General features: G+C 43.7%; 1 protein-coding gene across 3 annotated transcripts in view; it reads left to right on the top strand.

Annotated features, from left to right (window-relative positions):
- Positions 1-263: 263 nt before the first annotated feature.
- Positions 264-22,815, top strand: part of IFT43 (intraflagellar transport 43) — a 43,569-nt gene continuing 21,017 nt past the window's right edge. Inside the window, exons 1-4 of one of the 3 annotated variants that reach the window (XM_083864183.1) lie at positions 289-358; positions 700-789; positions 6,687-6,716; positions 16,078-16,145. In XM_083864183.1, coding sequence (XP_083720309.1) covers positions 308-358; positions 700-789; positions 6,687-6,716; positions 16,078-16,145 — 239 coding nt within the window. In that variant the 5' untranslated portion in view covers positions 289-307. Of the gene's footprint in view, positions 359-699; positions 790-6,686; positions 6,717-16,077; positions 16,146-22,815 lie in introns of all 3 variants that reach the window. The other 2 variants (XM_083864182.1, XM_083864181.1) reach the window with 2 other exon arrangements.

The following is a 22,815-nucleotide window of genomic DNA, read 5'->3' as shown; positions in this document are numbered from 1 at the left end:
GACTGTCCCTGGCCTGCCCTACTGCAGGTGGAATTAGAAAGGGCTAACAGAATTCCCGAGGTGTTGCAGCGCTGGTGTCCCCGTTACTCAGGCCGAGGTTATAAGGCCGCTGCAGGGGTGGTGTTTCCCTGGCTGCCGGGCGCGGGGCTGGGCCGGGCGGTGCGGGGCTGGGCCGGGCGGTGCGGGGCTGGGGCTGGGGCTGGGGCTGCGGCCGAGCCCGGCGGGGCCGTGCCCGCGTTGCCAGGGCCGTGCCCGCGTTGCCGGGGCGCGGGGCGGGCTGTGGGCCGGAAGCCGCGGCGGCGGATGGATGGCTGAGCCCGAGCGGGCGGAGGGGCCGCGGAGGGGCGGCGTCGCCGCGGTGAGCGGGCCCGGGGCCGGGGCGGGCCCGGCCTCTCCGAGCCGGGGGCGCGGGGGCCTGGATCGCGGCCCGGGGCGGGCGGCCCGGCTGCCGGGGGGCGCGGGGCGGGAAGGGCCGGGCCGAGCCCACCCGGGGCGGTGGGGCCGAGCAGCGCGGCCGGGAGGGGCCGGGAGGGGCCGGAGGCGGCCGTGGGGCTCTCACCTGCGGCAGGCGATGCCCCCGCACTCTGAGGGCACCGCGGGGCCCCACGGCAGGGCCGGGCCTGGCGTTCTGCTCCCTGCACTGGAACGGCTTTTGTCAGTAACCGTGTCCTTCTGCTCCCGCGTCCCCCTGCACTACAGGTACTAAAGATGGGCCGTCGAGCCCGCCAAGACCTCTTAGCAGATGAAAATCTCAGCAGGAAGAATTCCCCGTCTGCTTCTCTTGGAGAGGTGGGTGTCCTGTCAGCAGGACTTGTCTGTTGTCCTGCTGTTGTCTCCAGTGGAGAATTATTAATTTCTTCTGAGATTCCTTGCTGCATGGTGTGTTTTGCCCTTTGAATTTTATCCTTAGATTTGGGACCCATGTGACTGCCCTGTCCCTTTCCTAGTGTTGCCCATTGTATAATAGTTTCCACACACATTCTGTATCTAGGGCTATGGTTTCTCACATGTCAAGTATGGAGAGTAGTATCATACAGGACTTGAGGCCTCTCCCTCCTGTGCATGTGTATCTTCCTGATATTTTAATTTCTAGAATTAAAATATGAGCAGGCACATCATTTTGTGATGAGTTTTGCCACCATCTATGGTAGCAAGGCAGATAAACAGATGCCTTAGTTTTGTGGTTTGCTTTGCTAGAGCCAGAGTACATCTGACATGGTCTCTATCAAGTTTGTGTAGTGATGCTCTTTTTCATTTTTTTTATGCATGCCTACAAGGCATTAGGAGCTGACTTTGCAGCATCTGAGACTTTTCCTTGTGGGTAATAATGTGCAAAGTCAGCTCTCACTTGTCTTTGGAAGAAAACTTTGGTTCAGAGGCTGTTCTATCAATACATCTTCAAATGGTAGAAGGGGGTCAGGAACTCTTCTTTCTCAGGAGAGTGAGGCAACATCCTCAAGTACCCAGAAATAGATCTGAACTGCTTCAAATAATTTTTTTGCTTAGTGTTGCAGAATGCTGAAATTCTTCCTGGAAGCTTGCTGTTGGATGTTAGCATGACTTCTCCACAGGCATCTCCTGCTAGAAGGAGCAGCTGTCAGGAAATGACATACCAGTTTTGCTCCCTGACACATACCAGATGGACAAAAGTGTCATCCGACTTCCACCTTGTTGACAGTGGTATTTGTTTAAATGAGGTGATGTTTACCCTTTTGCAGTGCCAGTCAATGGTCTCCCGCATATCATATTCTTGGCCTCTTTAAACTGGAGACCCATTTTGCTCTGCTGGCCACTGGCACCAACTCAGCTTCAAGTTACTCTGCTCAGAGCTCTGGGACCTTCTCTCTTGGAGTGACTACTCCCTGATTCCCTGTGCAGTGACAAAACTTTCCTATTACACTGAGTAGCTGTGTCCCAGACATCTGTGCCAAAATGGTTGTGGGGGATTTTTTCTTTTGAGACCCTGTGATGCTGTTGAAAATAGCACTGTTACAGTTTAGCTTACAATAACACCTCATAGAGCAGGCTTTTTTTCTGGAGAAAGCATGCTCTTTTCTTTTGATAGGCATAATGGAGAATCATCTTTCACCTAGGGATTCTCCCCTTGGATATGTTGTAGGCATTCAGGATGGATTTTGGGAGGGAATGTGCAGAAGATGCAATTTAAGAAATAGAAGTAACCGTCAATCTTATAAGTAAAGAAAGTCTTAAAGAAACCAGCTGGTGGTTTAAGGGGGTGTAATCATTAGCTGGCCTCCACATTAGGGTGGCTTGCTGTCAGATTGTTCTCTTGCTGCAACTGGCCATCCTAGTTCATGGGCTGATTCTCTGGTTTTAAAGAGAACAGGGCATTATATAGAGGTACAGATGATGGACTGTGACTTTCTGCAGTTTACTTGTGCTTTGTGCTACATCACAACCATTTCAATAGCTGGGAAGAGATCATAGGGGCTCCAGGCTTCAGGGCAACTCTGAAAAAGACTAAGAAATATTTAGTATTCTGTTTGAAAGCAGTGAGCTTTTCAGCAGCAGAAGGGTGAGGACTCTCATGCCTTACAACATTCAAATGTGTGAGTACTGGATCTTAACCACCAGGCAGAGTCAGTTTGTGTCAATCATCTCCCTTCAGACAGGTCTTTGTTGCTAAATGTTTGTGTTAATCGAAAACCTTGGAGCTACTGGAAGAAAGACAAAATCCACTGTAAATAATCCTCAGTCTTTTCCTTTGCTCCAAAATTGGAGGCTTTTTATATGTGACCATATTTGTTACCAAAGTGAGTATTTAACAGAACTAATATTGCTTTTTCCTTCACCCTAGAGTGACAATCGCCTTTTACTTTTCTGGAAGCTTGGCCTTGGCTTGCCATTAAGTGGTGGGGTCAGCTGTTAAAATGGATGTCTCATTCAGCCATCTAGTCATCTTGAAACCTTTATAAGAAATCTTCCCAAAAGGAATGCAAGATTAAAATAAACAGGGTGGTGTTTTTTTTTTTGGTTTTTTTTGTTTTTTTTTTTTTTTTCCCCTGGAACTGGCAGAAGTGGAGTAGGCCCCATGTAATTAATTTCAGCATAGGTGGTTTTATTCTTATTACTGATTTTGAAGACAAAGGGGTTTGTCTTAAACCTTTGTCATATTCACACCCTCATATGCAGTTTCACATTCAGGTTAGTGATTTTGCCTTCAGAGATAACTCAGAGTTTTAAAACTAGTTTAATTCACCTTGACTTTTAATTCCATGCCAATCCACCCAGTTTCCAGCCATCCCAAATTTCTGGTATGAACATACCATTTTTGCTATTGTTTGGGTCTTCTGACACTGAGAAGCATCCAGGAAGTGTTTTCCAGTTGGAGCAGCTTGCTTGAAGGAAGCAAAAAGTACCTGTCTCTCCATGTTTCAACATCTGGGCTTATTACAAGGAAATTCACTTTGGGGGCGAACAATTATTGTAATTAAAAAGATCTTTGTTTTGAAGTCAATAGGCAAATCATCTGACTTGGAGCATAGATGTTATCAGGTTACTGCTGATTTCTGCTTGGCCTGGACTCTCTCTTCCAAAAAGACTCCAGACTGTGTGTTGCTCTATTCAGCAAGTGTGTTGTAAAAACCCCCTTCCCCAGGGCATAGTTGCAATGTCTTGTGCCTTGTAGCCTAATCTACTTCCCCCAAGCTCTAGGAAAACACTATGATATCTTAGTATTTTTTCAGCGCCTGTTGTGTGTGTATCTCCCACAAGAATATTCTTAACTACAGCAGCAAATCTGTAATTTCTCTGCCCAAATCTCTACTTCATAATTCCCATTCTTTATGTGAGTACCTGCATTATCTTCAAATGTAGACCTCCTCAAGGGGCTCATGAAAGGTCACAAAGCTCACGCTCTGCCCATGTGACATGCAGAGCATTCCTGCCTTTTCAGAAGTACAAGTACTAACAAACAACACTACAGCTATGTGTTATTTCACCAGGCAAGATGGAACATGATTGTTTGCTGTCATTGGTGCACTTGGCACCCTCCTGCAGCCAAGGCTGTGTATGTTCCTGGCCTTCAGAGTTCCTTGGCAATCCGGCAGGCGCTTCTTGGGCACCCAGGGGAATATGCTGTAAGTGGGAATTCCTAGAGAGAAATCTGCTTGCTGCATGCCAGAACTCCACATTTCAAACATTCATTTTCAGAGGGGTAATGTATCTCTTTTTCCATTGAGGGGCCTTTCTCATCCCCTGGCTTGATGTGGTACATTTACTCATCTTGCTGCTATCAAGTTTCAGACAGAATGGGAGAAAATCAAGCTAGTCATGTTATTTGTATAATGGGAGGGTCAGATAATATAACGAGATCTGTTGAAGATCTTTGCTATCCCATCCTAACAGGACTTCTGGACACTTTTATAGAATAAAAGTCAAACCTTTTTCCTGGCTCTATCACTGCATCCGACAGCCTGAATGCTGGTTTGATGACATCTGTCAGAAGAAGCTGTTTGGCCAGGTTTTGAGCGCTTGATGAGATTGATTTGGAAAGCTGAATGGAAAAGCCTTTTTAAAAAATGTATCAGCAGATTTTTCCTTTCCTGTTTCTTCTCTCAACAAGAGTGAAGTATTTGCTGTTCTGTGAGAAATCTGTATGCAAAAATATTTTAATGTTATCCTACTTCCATGGTCTATTTTCTCTTTATCTTACAGTGACGTGATTCCCTGGGGACATTGTTCAAGAGTTCCCTGGTTTCTGCCTCTTACAGTCTCAGTATGATTTTGTCAGGCTGTCTCTGGCAGCAGTCATAGATCCCTTGAGTGGAGACTGCTTTACTAGGCAATGGTCAGGCTAAAGGATGAAGGTTTTCCCTATTTTGAGAATATTTCCACATAGGTGGGACAAAATTACTTTATATCAAGGTTTGCCCAAACATCAAGTTCCCTGCTGGTTCTCTCTGCCACATTTCACTACAGCCTGAGGAAAGGCTCTGTGCTTTCACTTTTGAAAGTATGTTCTTCTCTTGTTGTCCTAGTTAGGTATTTGTAAGCTTGCTTATGTAGTTGTGGTCCTTAGGTGGTAGTTAAAAAGCATTTTTGTAAAAAATACAGCTTTTTGCTGTAAAAAATACCTTATTCAGCATAGATCCACGTAGGCAGACAAAAACTTGGGCCATCTCTGCTGCATGTTGGAAGGATGTTCCTGCAGGTGAATTTTGCAAAGCAGCTATCTGGACTTCCACCACCCATTTTACAAACACTCCTGGCAGTGATTCTTTAGACTGACATCCAGGCATTGTTTAAATAGGACTCCATTACCTAACCCAAATGAGTAAAGAATAATAGTAATAGTAATAATAATAATAGTTGCTGAGGGTGAAACCCACGTGGAAGATTGCTCCAAGAAGTGGTTATTTAAATGCTTTTCCAACATGTGTTGCCCAGTTAGATTTTCTTCAATGCCAGTGCAAGTCTTGTACCACTTGGGCTCCATACATCCAGAGAAGCTGGATGGGTCATGTTGGAGCCCACAGAAGCCTTTCTGCTTTTGGCTGTGGGAATGAGCAGGCCCCTGGCTGACAGATACATGCTTCCAACAGATTTTTACCAGTTGGGGAAATCTGATTTCATTTGTGCTGCTCATTGGTAAGGACACTTCTGTACGCCAGCTCTCCTAACCTGCACGTAGCCCCCTCTGCTCTTACTGTAGTAAGATCTTAAGACCAGATGACAGCAAAGACACAAAATGAACTCAGATACTAAACCACTTCCATCAGAAATACATGCAATTTATGAATCATGTGGCTTCCATGTTCCAGGGGAGGGATGATCTATCCAGAGGAAAAGTCAGGTGGGTTAGTGGAGTGTTTCCTTTCCAGCCATCCTATGCATATTCCTGGTGTAGGATCATAGGTCAATGTAGAATACTCTAGATTCTCCTCCTGAGTGGTTCTGAACACTGTCTTTTTTAGAATAGCACAGAGATTATTGGGTTCTCAATTACCTCCTTAGGCATTTGGTGCCTAACAGCACTAATTATTGCAATAGCTGGTGCTGAGAGTCTGCTCATCTAAAAGCTTCTCAACCATTTTGCAACTTTCACAGTGATTAACAGGCTGATTTTCTTGAGTTACTTATCTACCCCACAACCAAGCTGCTCCCTTATAGTGTTAGCTAAAGATCATTTGCTGGAGCTGACACTGATGTCAGCTATGCCTGTCTTACACTAACTGCTTCATCTTGTGCTCTCAGGGGAGAATCTGAGGTTGCCTTGAGAAACAGTAGCTTCTGAAAAAAGAGTTAGCCTGCCACAGTGTATAATGCCTGGTATGACTGTTCCAGCATCAGTTCTGTTCTCTGGCATGGCTGCAGTGACTCTCTGTATGAATCTTTCTAGAATCCTACACACCTGAATGATTTGAGTTTGTGCTGTAGGGAGAATGAACTAAGTCACTTAGTCAGTTTTCTTCTTGCTCATGTTTGTGTGGGTTTTTTTTTTTTACTTTTTTTTTCTTTAAGTATCACAGTTGGCATCTGCATAAATGACTAGATATAAAATGTTATAATGGTGGGATCAACTTTGTGCTTTGTTCAAGTGAATAAGGTTGCAAAGCACATGCTGCAGGACAGCCATAAATGACAATCTTCAAGCTCTTTTGTGCAGGCTTCCACAGTCCTTCCTTTTAACTTCTTTCTCTCTTTTTCCCTCCTGACCCTTCTAGGATGAAGACTCTCAGGAAAAAGTTGACCATGTAAGACTAGAAGTTTTCTAGGTAGATGCTGGCTCCTCTGAAGGGGACTAGTAGGATTAACCTATTATGTGTCTGGAGACTATCTTAAGAGGGTACTCTAATGCTGGAGAATAATATAAAGTTTGCTTTGGATGCAGTGCCTTTCTTGCATCCTCTGTTTCTGTTGCTGACAGATTTTTAATTATCTTTGAAACAGCTGCTCTTATCAGCTGCTGTATCTTGTTTTGAGGTCACAGATGTATATGTGGCCACTGAAAAGATGCTCTATTTTCATTTAAAAGTCAGGACAGCTTTTAGCTAATAGAGTACAAAACCTGACTGAACCTAGATTGCTGTCCAGTATGGTTAGTTTGCTCTTATAACATGAAACCTTGTCTTCAGAGATGATGAAGTCTTGCTGGTGCCCCAGAGGAGAAGGCCAGGCAGTAGTAACAAGGACATGTGCCTGTGTATTTTCTGTGAGTCTTTTCATTTTATTGCACCAGCACTGAATGCCAGAATCTGTAATTAATTATGTCATAGTGCTTCTTACCAGGCTCCTATCACACACAGAGAAGGAATATATGTCTTTTGTTAACCTGCACCAAAGCTAAAATATGCCTTAGCATTAATTTAGCATTAGCAGCCAGGATGATGCTGTTCAGAACAACCTGAGAAGTTCTACCTGTTTCTGTTGAAACAGGCTTTCTTTGGGCTAATTGCATTGCACTCTTTCTAACCATGGAATTGGTGTTGCCCAATTTTTCCTGTCTAGAGTTGCTCTCTGTTAGATAATTAAAACACCCTCTCTTGTGCTCTTAATTCCTTCTACTGAAGGACCACTCCAGTAGTGGTAGCACAGTAGATTCATCTGTGAAATGTAAAGCCCAGAAAAGAAACCCGTATCACCCATCTCATTAATTCTGGCCTCAGAAGGGTATGCTCATCACAAGGAGTCAAGACTATTCAGATTAGCTCAGTTTTCTCTTGGTAGTGTAAGAGATGATATTGTAAAAAAGATCCACTGGGTTTATTTGGCAGTGATGGATAGTTCAGGACTATGCCCAGAGCACTTTTCCATTTATTAGGCAAAGAGACCTCCCACTGATGGGTATAGTTTTGGGGACTGGTTGCCTAATAGAAATTTTTACTGATAATTGATCTAATCTTCTCCCCCTCGCCTTGCTGGAACCAGTCCTTACAGTCATTTCACTGGAACTAATTCCACCTCCATACAGTGCCCTAAATCATTGATTCCCAAGGTCTGCTGTTGAGTGCTGACTGGTCACATGCCACAGGCGCCTTCTTGCTTCTGGCTGCTAAATTTCATTAAAATAACTTTACTGATGTGACTCTTCCACATGAGCAATTGTTGCTTCAGGGATGTTACGCAATAGTGCCTGGCAAGGAGATTTTACTTAGTATGAGGGGATTCCTGCTTTGAAAACCCTCTTGTTTGGGTAATTCCTGTGTCCTTTATTCAGGCTTATGCTCTGAAGCATGACAGTCACACTTTACAGTAGTTTTCCATTTGTAAAAGTCCGTAAATGGTACAAAATGATTAACTGAGTGTTCAGAAAACTGACTGATCAGTAAGCTGCTTGTAACTTACACTACTGTAATGCTTACAAACTTCTGATAATTGTATCATAAGTCTCTTCCAAATCAACTGTTAGTGGAACTTTATGTTATAAAGTGTGATTCAAATCTTGTTGCAGTATATTCCTCCCTTAGTCACTGCCTGGCCAATCTGAAATACTTGGCTTCTTGACTCATCTGTCCGAAGTTGGCCCCTTTGTCCCTGATGGCTCATATAACCCTTCTCTGAACTCCCTTTGGGCTTTGCTGAGTGTTACAATCTGAACTCTTCCTGGATTTGGTCCCTTTCCTCTTGCTGTGCTGAAGATAACTTTGTAGCTGCTTGAATACTAACAAACAGCCCCATCTGGGTTGTAGATGTGAATGTACCTGCAAAAGTCCTGCCCTCTAGCCATCTGCCTGCTCTGAAACTTGTTTTGCATCCTTTGGCAAACCACTCATCTTGCATCTGAATTTTTGCCAGTTGAATCACTCATTTGGCTGCACCTTCCAAGGCTGCCTGAGATATTTAGCCAAAGGCTGTTAGGCTAATCAATGGTATAATAAAGGGTGTATCCTAATATTTCAATTAATTTGCAGAAGCAGAATAAGCAGGAGTGTGAATGTGGTTGTGAGCCAAGATTTCACTGGGTTCTTTTCGTGGCTTTGCCATAGATTTGCTCTGGGGCCTTGGAGAAGTCTCTCCACTAGTTTTCTTTAGACCCTATCTGAAAGGAAGGCTAGAGCTTTATGCAGAAGCACTGTGGATATTCCCTAAATAGACTCAGAGAGGGATTCAGATGCTGTATCCTCAAAACAAAATCTATATCCTGCACTAGGTGCCTTTGTAGTACGTAGATAATCTCAGGTGGATCTATTGGGATGATAAAGAGTGGCTGGGAATGGCAGTGTGTCTGAAACCCTGTCCTTCTGTGGAGTTTTGGCCCCATTCCTTGAGCTCTGGAGTGCATGTCCTTGCACTACCACTGAAGACACCCTGATCCCCATCCTGTGTTTTCTAGCCTTCAGAAGTGGAGCAGGGCTTTTCCTTGCCTTCAGGGACCTCCAGGTCCTGAATAAGCAGATGTTCATTTCAGTGTTGGAACCTCATGCTTTAGATGTAGAGATTAAACTGGCCGTCTCCTTTCTAAGCTGGAAAACACTGATTTTATTGTCCTCTTCCTTCTCTGAGAAAAATGCAGCAAGTAATGTTTGCCAGCTTCACGGGGAATAGTATATATAATAACAAGCCTATGAGCTGTTCTGAGTCTGAGAAGGCTCTCAGTCCTTTCTCCTGGAGCTGCTCTGCTTTGCAAATGGAACCAAAAGAATTTTGGTACCATAGGGAAAGACTTTCTAACTGAAGGCAGCAACATTTGAGTGGGAAGACATCAGTTCCAATGAGTTCAGCTGGGACCTCATCCTCAAGCTGTGCTTTGGCAGACATGCCACAGGTAGTCTCAAGGTCCTTCATGGAATAAAAACAAGGACAACACCTGATTTCTGACCCTTATATAGGTGGATGCTGGCCTCTGTGGCTCTATATCACTAAGTGTTTGAGTGACAACACACTTTAAGGCAACAGCTGGAAAGAGGATTTGAAGATCCAACCTTTCCAGAGGGGGATCAAAGTCCTTTAGTAGTTGCCAGTGCTTCTAAAACGTTTGGGTAGAAAAATGGGCTGTTGCTTTTTAGGTTAAGTCAACATGTCAGGAACAATTGTTTTCATTGAATGTTTGTTGGAAGAACAACTATAAAAAAAATGTAAGTACCTGAAATATAAAGCCAGTTGTGTTCTGAAATTGCTAGGTCACTGAGTTGGGTGGAGTTGAGTGAGTGTATCTGCATTCTAAAATACAGTGCAGAATGGTGCGGAGATCCCCTGGTGAGAAGCAACCTGCACTCTGCCTGGGGAAGTACCAGCTTTGTTACCAGAAGTACCTAAAACAAGACAGTTTCCAGACTTGAGCTGACTCACATGGATCCTGCTTGCAGGTGTGTCTGCACCTGTGGTGTAGACATGGCCTGGGGCTTGATATGATCAGGGCCTTTAATCAGAACGGTATTTTCCTGACCCAGTTCTTACCCTTGCACAGTGCTTGGCATCCAGCACCAAACTCTCATTCCATTTTCTGGTCTGGTCTGGATCTGTGCAACAGCCACCCCCCAAGTGCTCTCCCCTACATTCCTTGAAACTTAGAAACATGCAAGTGAGGAACCCAGCACCAGCTGTACTCAGCTGAGTGTTGATCAGGGGACCTTATTTGCATAAAAATAATCACAACGGTTTGGGCATTGTCCTTCCACTCTGGTTTAGAGAGTTCATGACTCAGAAGTCATAATTGTAATGCAGTCACAGTCATTTCTGTATCTACAATTTACACTGCAATAAGATCCAGAGAGTGTTGGTATATGGCTGGAATAAAAATTTCCTATTCCCAAAGACCTTACAGTCTAGCTGCAATGTTTTTCTTTAGCATTCTGTTTTCCCCTGTGATCTTCAGCTTGTAGAGGAGCGTTCACCAGGGGTAGCTACATTTTTTGTTTGGCATGTTGCCAGCATTTTGCCTTCTTAGGCATGCAGTTGGGAGTAGGGTGGACTGGCAGTAGATAGCTCTTGAAGCAATTGGCATTTCTGGGAACCTGGGAGGTTCTCTGGGGCAGAATTTCCTGTAGCTCTTGTACACTGTGAATGCCCTCCCGTTTATGTGGTCCTGGGCTGAGCCGTGTGTGTCCTTCCATGTCCCAGAGTTTCTGTCATCTGTCATTTGATTCTTGCATTATTCTAGTAAATACCCTCCACTGAAAGGATCCAGCATCCAAGAACGCACTGGGGTTTTTTACCTGCTTCCATTTTAGAGAGTTTGCATCTATTTTTTTTTTCCAGAGGTCTTCTGGTTGCTTGTAGAAATGCTGGACTCCCAGCCTGTTCCTGGGGACCTCTCATCTGGAAGCTGGCCAGATTCTCCAGGAGGAATCTTAAAAATGCAGCTGAACTTTTGTTCCCTAATTAGGCCAACTTCCCCAGTGTGAGCCCCAGCACTGCATGGCCTGGAGCTCCCCAAGGCCTTGTGCAGCCTCTCTCCCGTGCACCCCGACTGGCTGACTGGCAGGGCAGCTATTTTCAGCTTTCTGAGCTTATCTCCTTGCCTTTTGATGACATCTTCTGAAATAGCTTTGCTAGTCAGCCATGTTTCCCAGCCTTTCTAGTAGTATCCTGCCTGCTTGTCTACCTTGATGTGGATCAGGGACAATCTTAATGAAAATAATTTTATTAAAAGCTTTTCCTTTTCCACACATTCATTTCATACTTTGAGTACTCCTGGACCCACCTCAAGGCAGCAAAAGAACTGTAGGAGGTGGGAAGGTGGATGGGAAAATGTCTGACCATATGTAGCATAAAGTGGTAGCAAACTGTTTGAGAAATGTTCATGCCTAGGAGGGCTGGAGGGGCACTTCCCTGTAACTGTGGGTTGTGAGGATCCTACCTGGTGACCCCTTGTTCAGAGAATCAGATTGCTGTGTGCTGATTCACTGTTTTCCTGCAGGGGAGAGCAGTAACTCCTCAGACAGGTTAAGGTGCCAAATGCTGCAAAGGTGACAGCTTTCCTCACGGGTGCATGTCAGCTGACCACAGCTGGCCACTGTTTTAGGAGAGCAATTCTTGATAGCTGGTTAACAATATGAACTGCTCCTTTACCTCTCTTAGATGGCAGAGAATATTTGAAGAGCCCCAAGAACTTCTGTCTCAGTAACACTTTTCTCTAGTAAAGAAAAGTCAGTGACTGTGAAAAGAAGGACAGTTTCTGGATGAAATGCAAATCCAGTATTTTCTGCTTGGTATTTAAAACATGCAGAAGTCCTTGAAGGGTATTCATTAAAATCAGATGCACTATTTGAACCGTCTATGGATATAATAAAGAGAGCCAGCAGAGATGGGCTGTTCTTTGCAAAAAGCCCAGGCTAGCATAGATCTTGGAATTGATGTGTTTTTGATATCATACATACTCTGAGATCAGTATATATTACTTTATGTGTCTGTTTAGGAGCAGTGGGGCTATTTGACTTACAGCTCCTAAAATGGCAGCAATCAAAACTAATTCATCAGGCCTGGTTGTGGAGATTTGCTTTTCTTCAGTCAAAGGAGCCTCTTGCATCTTGCTGGAGAAGAGAATCTTTGAGACTGCCCATACTTCTTTCTTTTCACTTCATGGCCAAGATTGGATAAAAGAAGACATCTACATATTGTGTAAAATCTCACAGTGTTTGTATATTGGAAAAAACATAGATCCTACATGTTTTAGGAGAAATATGACATGAATTGTGTGTCCTCTGTTGCACACTGTCAATGTCATTTGAGTCCCTGCATCCCTGCACAGAGTGCTCAATGTTTCAAAGGAATTGTCATGTTGATGAAGGTAAATTAATCCATATTTCCAGACCCACCTGAGAATCTGAGGGACTTAACATGCCCATAATCTGCCTCTTTTGTGGTAGGTCTTAAAAGAAACTTTGCTGGACCTTCAGGATTCAGAGACACACAGGGTAGTTGCTTCCATGAGGGAAGCAGGATCCATCTGGCACCATCAGAGCTGGAGACATGATCTGACAAGTAGCCTGGAAATTTCTGCTTTAATGGGGAAGCCAGATTAGAATTCTGCATCTGTCTGATAAGAAAGGGCCTGAAAAGCAATAAAGAAGAAGGTAGAGTTTCTACTTTAATGAAGGAGAGATGGAATTCAGGCCAGTCATTTTTCCAAGGGAGAGATAAAATACTGATTATGGATGTAGTATCAAAGTGTTGGTAAGAAAGCTGGCCTGAGAAATACTGGAAAAATGCCATCACAAAAAAGGTGAGCTGAATTTCTGAGAAAAAAACTAAACCAAAACAAAACCCCAAAAAAGCAAAACAAAATCTCAGACCATGGCAATTTTCCTTGGAAGAGAGACAATCTGCAGAAACTCAAGTAGAGGAGATCTTCTGGAGATAAATAACTAACAAAACTGAAGTGGAAAGGCAAATCCCAGCAAGTAAGTGATTAGTTGAGGCTATGAAAGAGACTGAGCATCAAGGGCTGAGAAACAACACTGTTGTCAGGAGCTGGTGGAATCTCAGTGTTTTGAACACTAAACTGTTCGGATGTATAGCTTTGCATTTGAGAACATATATAGAAATCTTGCTTAAGGTATAACAGTAGTTACCAGCAAGTTCTGATCATTTAAATCCCCCAGTCTTCTTCACCAAAAAGGTATGTTTAGGAGCATATTTGCTGCATTACAGATGAACAGTGTACTCTGTTTCTGCTCTGATCCCTCTGGGGTTGACATTTGTCCCATTTCTGCCTTGAGCTCTTGCTTGCAGCTGCAAAGTCCCTACCTGTCACCTTATTATGGCAAAGCACAACACTGCCTTCTCAATTGTAAATTATGCTGAGGTTTTGGAACTGTGAAAATATATGAAGGTAAGTTTATTTACTTGACAAAAGTGTATGTGGCATGTGACCTTATTGCAGCACTTTCCAGGCAGCTAACAAAGAAAAGCTATTTCTTCTCAGCTGACAGTTAACATTGCCTTTCCTGTTGCTAGTGCTCCTGTAGGCAATTCAGAAAGAATTACCTGATTTATTGCAAGAGGAATAAAAGACCTGTAGGTGTATGTGAGGTGTTTTTCAGGATCTGACAGACATTCAGCGTTGCCTGGTGTGTATGATCAATGGGAACATGTTGTAACATTGGCAAGGCATTGGAAGCAAACCCCTAGATGCCCTGGAGTCATGCCTTTTGCAAAGACTGGGCCAGACATTGTCATCACCCTCTGATCTAATGTGCCCCACTTGAGTTATCTTTGATCTGAAGGCTAGTTTTGATGATGAGTGAATTAAATTGCAGGTGCATTGAAATGTCCTGGAGATGCTGCATTTTCCCTCAGCCTTATGGCACAGGTTCTTTGGTGTCATTTTTGTATCCTCATGCTCCTTTGTGAGGAGTTGTGAAGGCTGTGTGTTGGAAATACAGCTTGCTGGCTATCAGAGGGATAGTGTGAGGGGAAAGGGGGTTGTTTGCATGGGAAGCATCTGTATGGGAAGGAGTGTGTTTTTGAGTTAGGGGTGTGTGTAATGGGAATAGGGATGTTTATGTGGGCATGCACGCCCATATGTGGTGTGTGTTCCCGCTTTTTCCTGGGCTCTGGGTGTGTCCAGATCAACTGAATTCAAAATGCTCCTTTTTTGGCACTGTAGCCTCTTCTCTGGTTTGGCATCTTAAGAATCTGGGGGAATCATTTAAAGATCAGAAAACTCCATTCACTTGGGCCCCTGAAGGCTTCACATTCTGTGACATGGTCATTCCAGTCGACTGAGCTCTGTCCCCTACGGATGAGCCCATATAAGGAGGCTGTTTCCTGCATTTCACGCTCCCTGCCTGTCCCTCTGCCCTCCTGTGCTCCCTTTGCTGAAGAAAGTTGGTATTTTGGGACTGCAGCTCCTGCCTCATTCCTGCTCCCTGTTTATTTTTGGAGGATGACTATTTTTGCTCCTATCAGGGAGCTATGCAGGGTCATACCCCCTCCCTGCAGCAGGCAGAGGCCACCCCTGGCAGGGTCTCCTAATTTCCCACACTCACAAACAATGCTTCTACTTCAAGAAATAAACATGTGAGACCCCTACCGACAGGGGTTAGCTCGACCCTGTCCTCATCTGTGGCAAGAGACAATTTGGCTTTGGTTCAATGTTGACCCCACCACACATGCAAGGTCCTCTGTGATGTCAAAACTCCTAAGGAGTCATCCCACTTATTCACTTTGTTAATAAAAGCTGTGGAAGCCACCTGTGCCCCCACCATTCCGTTGCAGTTAGCATTTTTTCTCTGCTTCGGGACCTTTTACCCAATCATTCTTTCTCATGATGGTCCATTCACAGGACCCTGTAATGCATCTTCCCTCACTAGGCACCATCAATTGAGAGCTATGTAAGCTGGGTTCACCTTACCTCTGCCTTCATCATTGCCTGCCATGCAGAACACTGAAGGCAGTGCTGTACAAAGTGCCTCAGGCTGGGGAAACTAAGCCCAAAACGGCAATGGGCACCTTTCAAATGGTGGGAATTCCCATTGGCCCCATTTGAAAATTCCCATCATAAGCCCTAAGCTGAATTCCCATTTTCTCTTGCCAGGTGGCAGAGTGCCACACAAGACAATGCAAGAAAATAGCAGGGAATGTTTTTAAGATCCAGATGATCTTCCCCTTTGGATTTTGGTGGTGGCAGTGGTGGGATTCATCCCAACTAACTTTGGAAGAGTTTGGGTATGGATCTCTGTATCTGAACTTTGCATCTCTCCTCCTATACTAAGCAGTGGACAAAAACAGATGTTTTAGCAACAATTCCTCATATAAAACAAGATGTCTAAAATATCCTATCTTGTACCCTAGGAAAGGCATATTGTGATACCTCCACTGATATGTGGGCAACAGTGATGAACATGTTCCCAGTGAACCCTATTTTGCCAGAAGACCACATCCTCTATGGATCAGTCAGCTACTGTATTGTGTGTACTCAAAAAGTCAAAGGCACATAGACCTGAAACTTGTCCAAATACTGATTAGGGTGATGCAACTTTTGTTTACAGACAAGCTTAAAAACCTGTCCTGTAATTTATGTCTTCCTTTTATGATTAAAGAGCATTTTAAACACTATCTCTCCGTTATTTGTTAAAGTGCTACATTTGTGTGTGTGGACCTGATGTCTCAATTGGCTTGACTTTGCCTTGACCAGAGGTGTCTGTAAAATGTCTCTTCTCTTTATTAAAGGTTCCACCACCTAAACCCCCACGCCGGCAAGGAGGCTGGGCCGATGATCCTGTACTGGCACCTACCAAGTGAGTCCTCACCTCTTTCCTTATTAAGAGGGACTTAGGTGTGGAATAAAGGAATATCACTAGTTGGACCTTGCTGTCACAGACATTGGGACAATTTTCCTGGGTCTTTTAGATGGTCTCTCTTTCCATTATCAATATAACTTGTTCAAGCCATTTAAAGTATTGCTCTTGCTTGGTTCCATTGGCTAATTGACTTGGTGAGCCTTCAAACTCTGTACATGTCCCTGTTTGCCAGAGGCAGCGCATTCCTTACCTGGTACAGTGCCTGGAATGAGTCAAGAGCATGATAAGCATGTTAAATGCAGGAGCTGGGATGGGGGGGATTTGACTGGTTCCATCCTTTCCAGGAGAGTGACACATGACAGCACCACACTGACAAGAGTGCAATGAACACATCGGGATTTAGTGATCAGCCTTGACAGTAAAGGTGAAATTTGTCGATGTTTATGTGTGTATAGGGTTATGGTATAATGGAGATGGATGGAGATGGTCAGCAAGAAGAGATGGGAGGAAAAAGTATACAAATTGTAGAATGTGCGTTGAGAAGCCTGATACTTACGTGAAGGACACGAAAGACAAAGGAAATATCTGGGTATGGTAATAGAATAGGTGTGAAAACTAAAGGACAGTTCAAACTGGGAGGACATTACTTGCTTTCAAATAGTTGTGTTTTTCCAAGCTGAGAAGTTATGCTGAAATATTTCATATTCACAGAGCTGAAGGGCTCAGCTTTGGAGTGGTGTGAGATTGCTTGTGTAGTTAAAGGCCTATAATAAAAGTCTGTATGCCTTACTATATACTTTGGAGGCACTCTGATTTATGAAAAGTTATGTATTTTCTTTTCTGAAACTGAGAATGGGTGAGGACATCCAGAAACCTGTTACACAGTCAGTATTTCTTGGGAGGGGAGAAAGGTGGTCTGTATTCTGGGGTAGCCTTCGCAAAAACCAGTACTTTCTCTGGGAAAATTATCACTCTGTCTCTGAAAAATAAATAGTCTGGAAATCTGGAGACTAGAATAAAGCAAGGGAATAAAGATCTCAACCTGAACTCCTGTTGCTCTCCAGTTTAACCCTGATGATGGTTATTTTTCATAGGCTGGCTGCAGCTAGAAGTTGCCATTGCAAAGATGCATCCACCTCAGGGTATTAAAAAAGTGCCACCAGTGATCCTGGATCTTTGTAGGACCAAGCAGAAGCTTCATGGAAATGTGACAGCAGACAAGAAGGTTCAATTTCATTGTTTAGGAAAAACAAGTTATGTAATTGTTGGTTAGGTGAAGGACTAGATTGGAGGTAGTGCATGTGCAGGTCTGTGCCTAATGTGCCCTGAAGGACAGTGAGCAGGTTCCTAATGTAACAGCACTGTGCCACGTGCTATTTTACCATTGTTTTCCATTGTTTGATATTAGCTCTGTCCTATAACTTTGCAGCATTAGCTGTGAGTGGTGCTCCCCCAGCATCTCAACTGCATGGGTTACAAGACATTCTAAGTGTCTGGAGTAAAGGCTTCGATGACACTGGATGTAGTTCAGCTGGAGAAGCAGAACAGGACACAGAGTTGCAGACCTTTCTGCCCCTGAGTCTGCACACTGGGACATGACACCAAGATATGTCTCTTGCTCAATCATGCATGTGATATGTCTTATCTAACAGTGTTCATTTGTAATAAGGGTTTTTATTGAATGGATTTTATGAAGAAGTTTGTCCTGACTTTCTCCAGTCATATGAGGTACAAGGGTTTTGTACAACTAATTCCCCTGTCTTTCCTTTCCTGTGTATTCTCCCCAAGCTGATCTCTCTTCTTCTCTCCCTTAAAAAAGTCTGACATGCTGGCCTGTAGGGCTTGCTTTGTGATATATCCCAGGGTAAAGCCTTCATGTGAAAAGTCTGAGTCATTGGCTGATGTCATACCAATGTTGCTGTAGCTTTGTTGTTTCTGTTTTCTCAGGCTCTATCTCCCCACAGCTTTTCAAACAATTTGACTCAGTTTGGAAGCCCATCAAGTTAACTTGCTCCAAGTCCACTAGTGTAGATGTAGTTAGAATAACATGCTTCTGTTGATATATCTGATTTAAGTTTAAGCCCTTTTTTGCTGGTTTAACTGAACCTACAGTTGGGAATTGTTCTGTTAGAAGTATTGATTTTCAGACAGTGTTAAAATCTGATTTTTTTTTTCTTTCACTTAGGAAGGATGAGCAGAGTGGCTACAGTTAGATTTTCTGTGTCATGTAAATATATTTTGGGTCAGATGGGATACTGCAGCCACTTGTGCAATGATCTTGTAGCTATTTATGTTATTCTTTCTCCATTTGAAGTCTTAGCTTTTAGTTCTGTATATGACAGATTCAGTCAGTTACAACTGCATATGTGTTGCTTTTCCTGCAGGGATGCTTTTCTGCTGTATTTCTAGTTCAGAGACTTATCAGTATCAAATTATCACTTGAAATTGTCTTTTTTATTTCCATTTGGCACATGTTAGAGTAGAATTTAGTTTGCAACCTGTTTTTCTACCTTTGTGCTCTCTTTTAGTCCCTTTCCTTACCAGCTCATGTCATGCTTATGTAAACTTGTAAATATTCTCAACATCTTGCTGATTATTTCCATCAGACTGTTCAAGACAGGAAAAGGAGGACTCTTAAAGTTTTCCAACCCAAATTATTTTTTAAATTAATTAGCACAGATGGTATGCGAGATACAGAATCTTACTAGAGTTCCCATAGCATTTGTGTCAGATATTTAAATTGCTGAGAACGATTAAAATTATCTATTTTACTCAAGTTTTCAAAAGCCAAATGTGGGAAGATTACTTTGGACTCCCAGTACTCTTACAGAACAGTTGTCATTTCCAGGAGTCCCATTCTTTACATCTGGGTGACAAAGGACCACTGGTAAGTATCTAAGCAAACCCCCAGGCTGGTCCTTTGCAAACAGCAACTAAATGGTTCAAAGTAGTGACAGGAAATTCATTTTTCTCTACTACCAGGGCCATCTGTACCTGAATCTGCTGTATCTAGTTAAACCAGTACTCAGAAGAATCATTCCCTGTGAGAAGAGGCTCACTGCTGCCCCAGCAACATTCTAGCGCCAGTATTAGCTGAAAGGGGACCAGCAGAAAGAACCTGGGCGGCCACTTGGAGCCTAGTAGCCTGCTGAGATAAATAACAGTAAATTCAGCTGGGTTTTCCTACAGAAGCAGCTCTCTAACCACTGGATGGAGCCCAAGTGCCACTCTGAAAGCTGTGCTGATGTCCCTAATGACATCAGCGCTGACTCTCCTGACAAGCAAAGCAGAGCTTTACTGTCAGGTTATCTCATGCATCAAAAGGAAGAAACACAAAGTGCCTGCCAGTGGGGGAAGGGAATTCAGTTTTGCATACTGGTGAGGATTTGATAAAGGAGGGGTGCTTCCATGATTGATTTAATTCCAGCAACTTCTGATCTCGTCTCTGACTTTCCTCATAGAATTTCTTCCAGTTTCCTCTCTAGTAGTTAATTTCTTTGCTTCTTGGGTCTCTTTCAGTTCACTTGGGTACTTGATCCCTTTGGTCTTACAATGAGCCCCCTAAAATTCCTACAGCTCTGTGGGCAGCAGCTGGGTTGTTGAGGAATAAACACAGCTTGTTTTAGGTAGCCCGGCAAGCAAGCACAAAGTGCTGCTTTCAGTAGGAAGTCCCTTCCAGTGACTGCATGTGTACCTTGTTTCTTCTATGTGGATCATGGTAGTTTATCAACAAGTGCTTCAGCTATAACTGGAATTTCCCCTTTCTGACTGATAGGCCACACAGAGTTGGAATAATCAAGGCTTGTTTAGGAAAATGACCATGCTGAAGTATTTTGGCAGAGAAGTGGTACAGTGTCCAGGAATGCATTTGTCAAGAAGGTGAATATTAAGCGCCTGTAGGAAGGAAGAGGATGCAGTGGGGGTGACCTTTACAGCAGGGTAACCCAGCCCTTGTGTAGATATCATTTCAGGCTCTGAAGGCTGGGCAGGGGTGAGATTGCACCCTGGAGCCAGAGGAAAGTTATTTAAGAGATTAAGGGGTTTTATGATTCAGGGTCTCAAGAGATAGGTAAAGTTAAAAACCTCCTGTTTCAAAAATATGGGCCTAAACTATGCTGTATTCTCTCTATAAGAAATGACCCCTGAGAGTGCCTGGTTTTAGAACCTCTAGCAATCCCTATCTTGCAGCTGGGAGTAGTTAAGTGCTCATGAGTTTCTCTGTCTGGGGCAGTGGGGGAAAGCTTGTGTCATTGCTTCTGTTCTCTACTCCAAATCCAGCAGGGTTGAGGTGAGTCTCAGTCTGGACTTATTGTGACACTGCCACATTAGGAGCAGAGCCAGACTCCTGGCTGCGTGGGAGATGTCAGCCTCACTCTGCAGCCTGCAGCCATCTGCGGATGTCCTCAGTGAAGTGAGGAGTATAGCCAGAGAGGATCAAGGCTGCCAAGTGAGGGGGCACAACTTAGAAGGAGAAGAAAGAAAAGGAAGTCTGATTAAGTTTTGTCTTGAAGTGTCTGTTTTTGGGTTTGTCCCTGCATTGATCTGCAAGGGAATGAGGCAAGTAATGGCCCCTTGGGGACCTTCAGGACTTTCTTCTCAATGTCAGCCGTCATTTTCAATCACCCTCTCCCTCCCAGCCATTAATTTTGGCCCAGGATCATGGGGACTTGTCCATCTATCACTCCTAATTGACACTAAATGATCTGTCAGTTTATTGATGAACGGCAGGAGTGGAATTGTCACAATATATTTTACTTTCTAACAACTCCTCCTGACAATTTTACCTTGTCCATCTCACTCTCCTCACATAAATCTCCATTGGCCTCTCATTCCTTCTCTTGGGCTGATCTGGTGCCAGCCACCTCCATGCCATCAGCACGCATCAAGGACATCAAGATGGCGGTAAGCTGCAATGTGCAGGCCCAGGGTGGGTTTTTTTCTTCTCTCTCCCTGCCCCCTTCTCTTTTTTTTTTTTTTTTTTTTTTTTTTTTTTTTTTTTTTAATAGGCTGGATGTTCCAGGAATGCTAACAAGCTCCTGTCCTCTTGTCCCTTCATGTCATTGCTGGGGTGAGCTCTCCTTGGTGTTTCTGTTTAGACTCAGTAAAGATAACTGGCAGAAAAAGAAATGTTGCTAAAAGACAGAAGAGTCACCTGAGAATCTCTCAGCGCCCTGGCTGTCACAGGGGATTTTTATTCCTTTTAAACCTGCTTAGTGTGACTTGCAAGAGTTTCTTGCAAGGGGAAAGTGTTAGACTTATGTCCATTTATATCTTTGCAGTGCTCAGAGGAGCCTGGAAAAAGAGTTTTGCTTCTTCTTTTTCCTTTTTTCACCCTTTTTTTCTTTTCAATAGTTTTTTTTACCTTTTTCTTTTTTCTTTTTCTTTTTTCTTTTTCTCTCATTTTTAACCTAGATTTTTGTTTATTTTTTCCCAGTTAGTGATGTTTTCTTTGCCTTCTTTTTCTGGAAAGATACTGGGCAATGGAAGGTCTAGTAGGATTGCAGTCTCTTGCTCCCGTAGAAATGAAGCTTGCATGACAAAAACGGAACAGAAGTGTGGCATTTTTGGTAATGATATCTGTCATAGCCAAGGCTAAAAGCTTGTCTGGCCATTGTAGGTCACCTGTATATTGGCTGTGAAGTCTATCTTAATGCAGTTTACCTGTTGAAAGGGACCTGATATGACTTGATCTACTTGCTTGACCCTATTTCCCCTTCCCCCAGCCCCCTTCCCCATAAAACCCTTCTACTATTCTCAAATTCTTAATCCAAGTTCTTAAAATATCTTCGTTCAGAAGCTGTTGCTCTCAGATGACAGAACAAGATACTATTCGGTAATAAACACCTAATTCTTTCTAATATTTTCATGTAAATGTTTTCAGTGAGGCCAGTCACAAGTGAAAGGTCTTTGAACCTCGTAATCACAGGTTTGTTCTCTATTGTGAGATTTGAAAAAAAAACCCAAACAACCTTAAATACTGTCTCCTTTAGCAGTCAGTTCTTTCCTGTAATCATGAGGATCCAGAAGTGTGCTTTTTTCTTTAAATGGAAGCTGAAATGCTCCTGTAACCTCAAGAGTCATTTTTTGTGGGAGTTGGGCTTTGTGCTTACTGGAGGCCAAGAACGTGATCACTTGGATAGAAGCCTCTGTTCTCAGGGACCAAAGATATGTGGTGGATACCTCTAGAAACGGCAGCACTGCTTTCTGTTTTCCCACACAGCAGGAATTTGTATTGAGTGTTGTTGTTTTTACTGTTGCTCAGTGGGAGCTCTGAACAGCTCTGCCGGTCAGCTCTCTACCAGTGAGCGAGAGGGGGAACCCTGGGAACATCTGCTTCGGGGATGATGCAGTGAGCAGGCTGAGGTTCAGTGATCCTCAGGAGCACTCTCTGTCAGCTTGTTCTTTTGTGCCAGTTCCTGAAGTCCTGCTTGCCAGAGCTTCCCTCCTTTGTAGTTTCTGTTAAGTTAGCCCTCATATTAGGACATGAGGAGAAACAAAACCACTTCAGCTGGAGATTAAGTGGCTCCCAAGTCCATTTCAGCTGCAGGTGGCTAGCAGCAGGTCTGTCAGATCTCATCTTACACAGCATGCCTGCTCATTGCTGTATCCATCCTCTTCCAGAGCCATGTTCTGGGGCAGTGTGCTCAGCATGCAGTCCCACCAGCAC

This window comes from Zosterops lateralis (assembly GCF_965231275.1).
Source record: "Zosterops lateralis genome assembly, chromosome: 6".
NCBI lineage: Eukaryota > Metazoa > Chordata > Aves > Passeriformes > Zosteropidae > Zosterops > Zosterops lateralis.
This window is presented reverse-complemented; position numbering and strand designations above follow the sequence as displayed.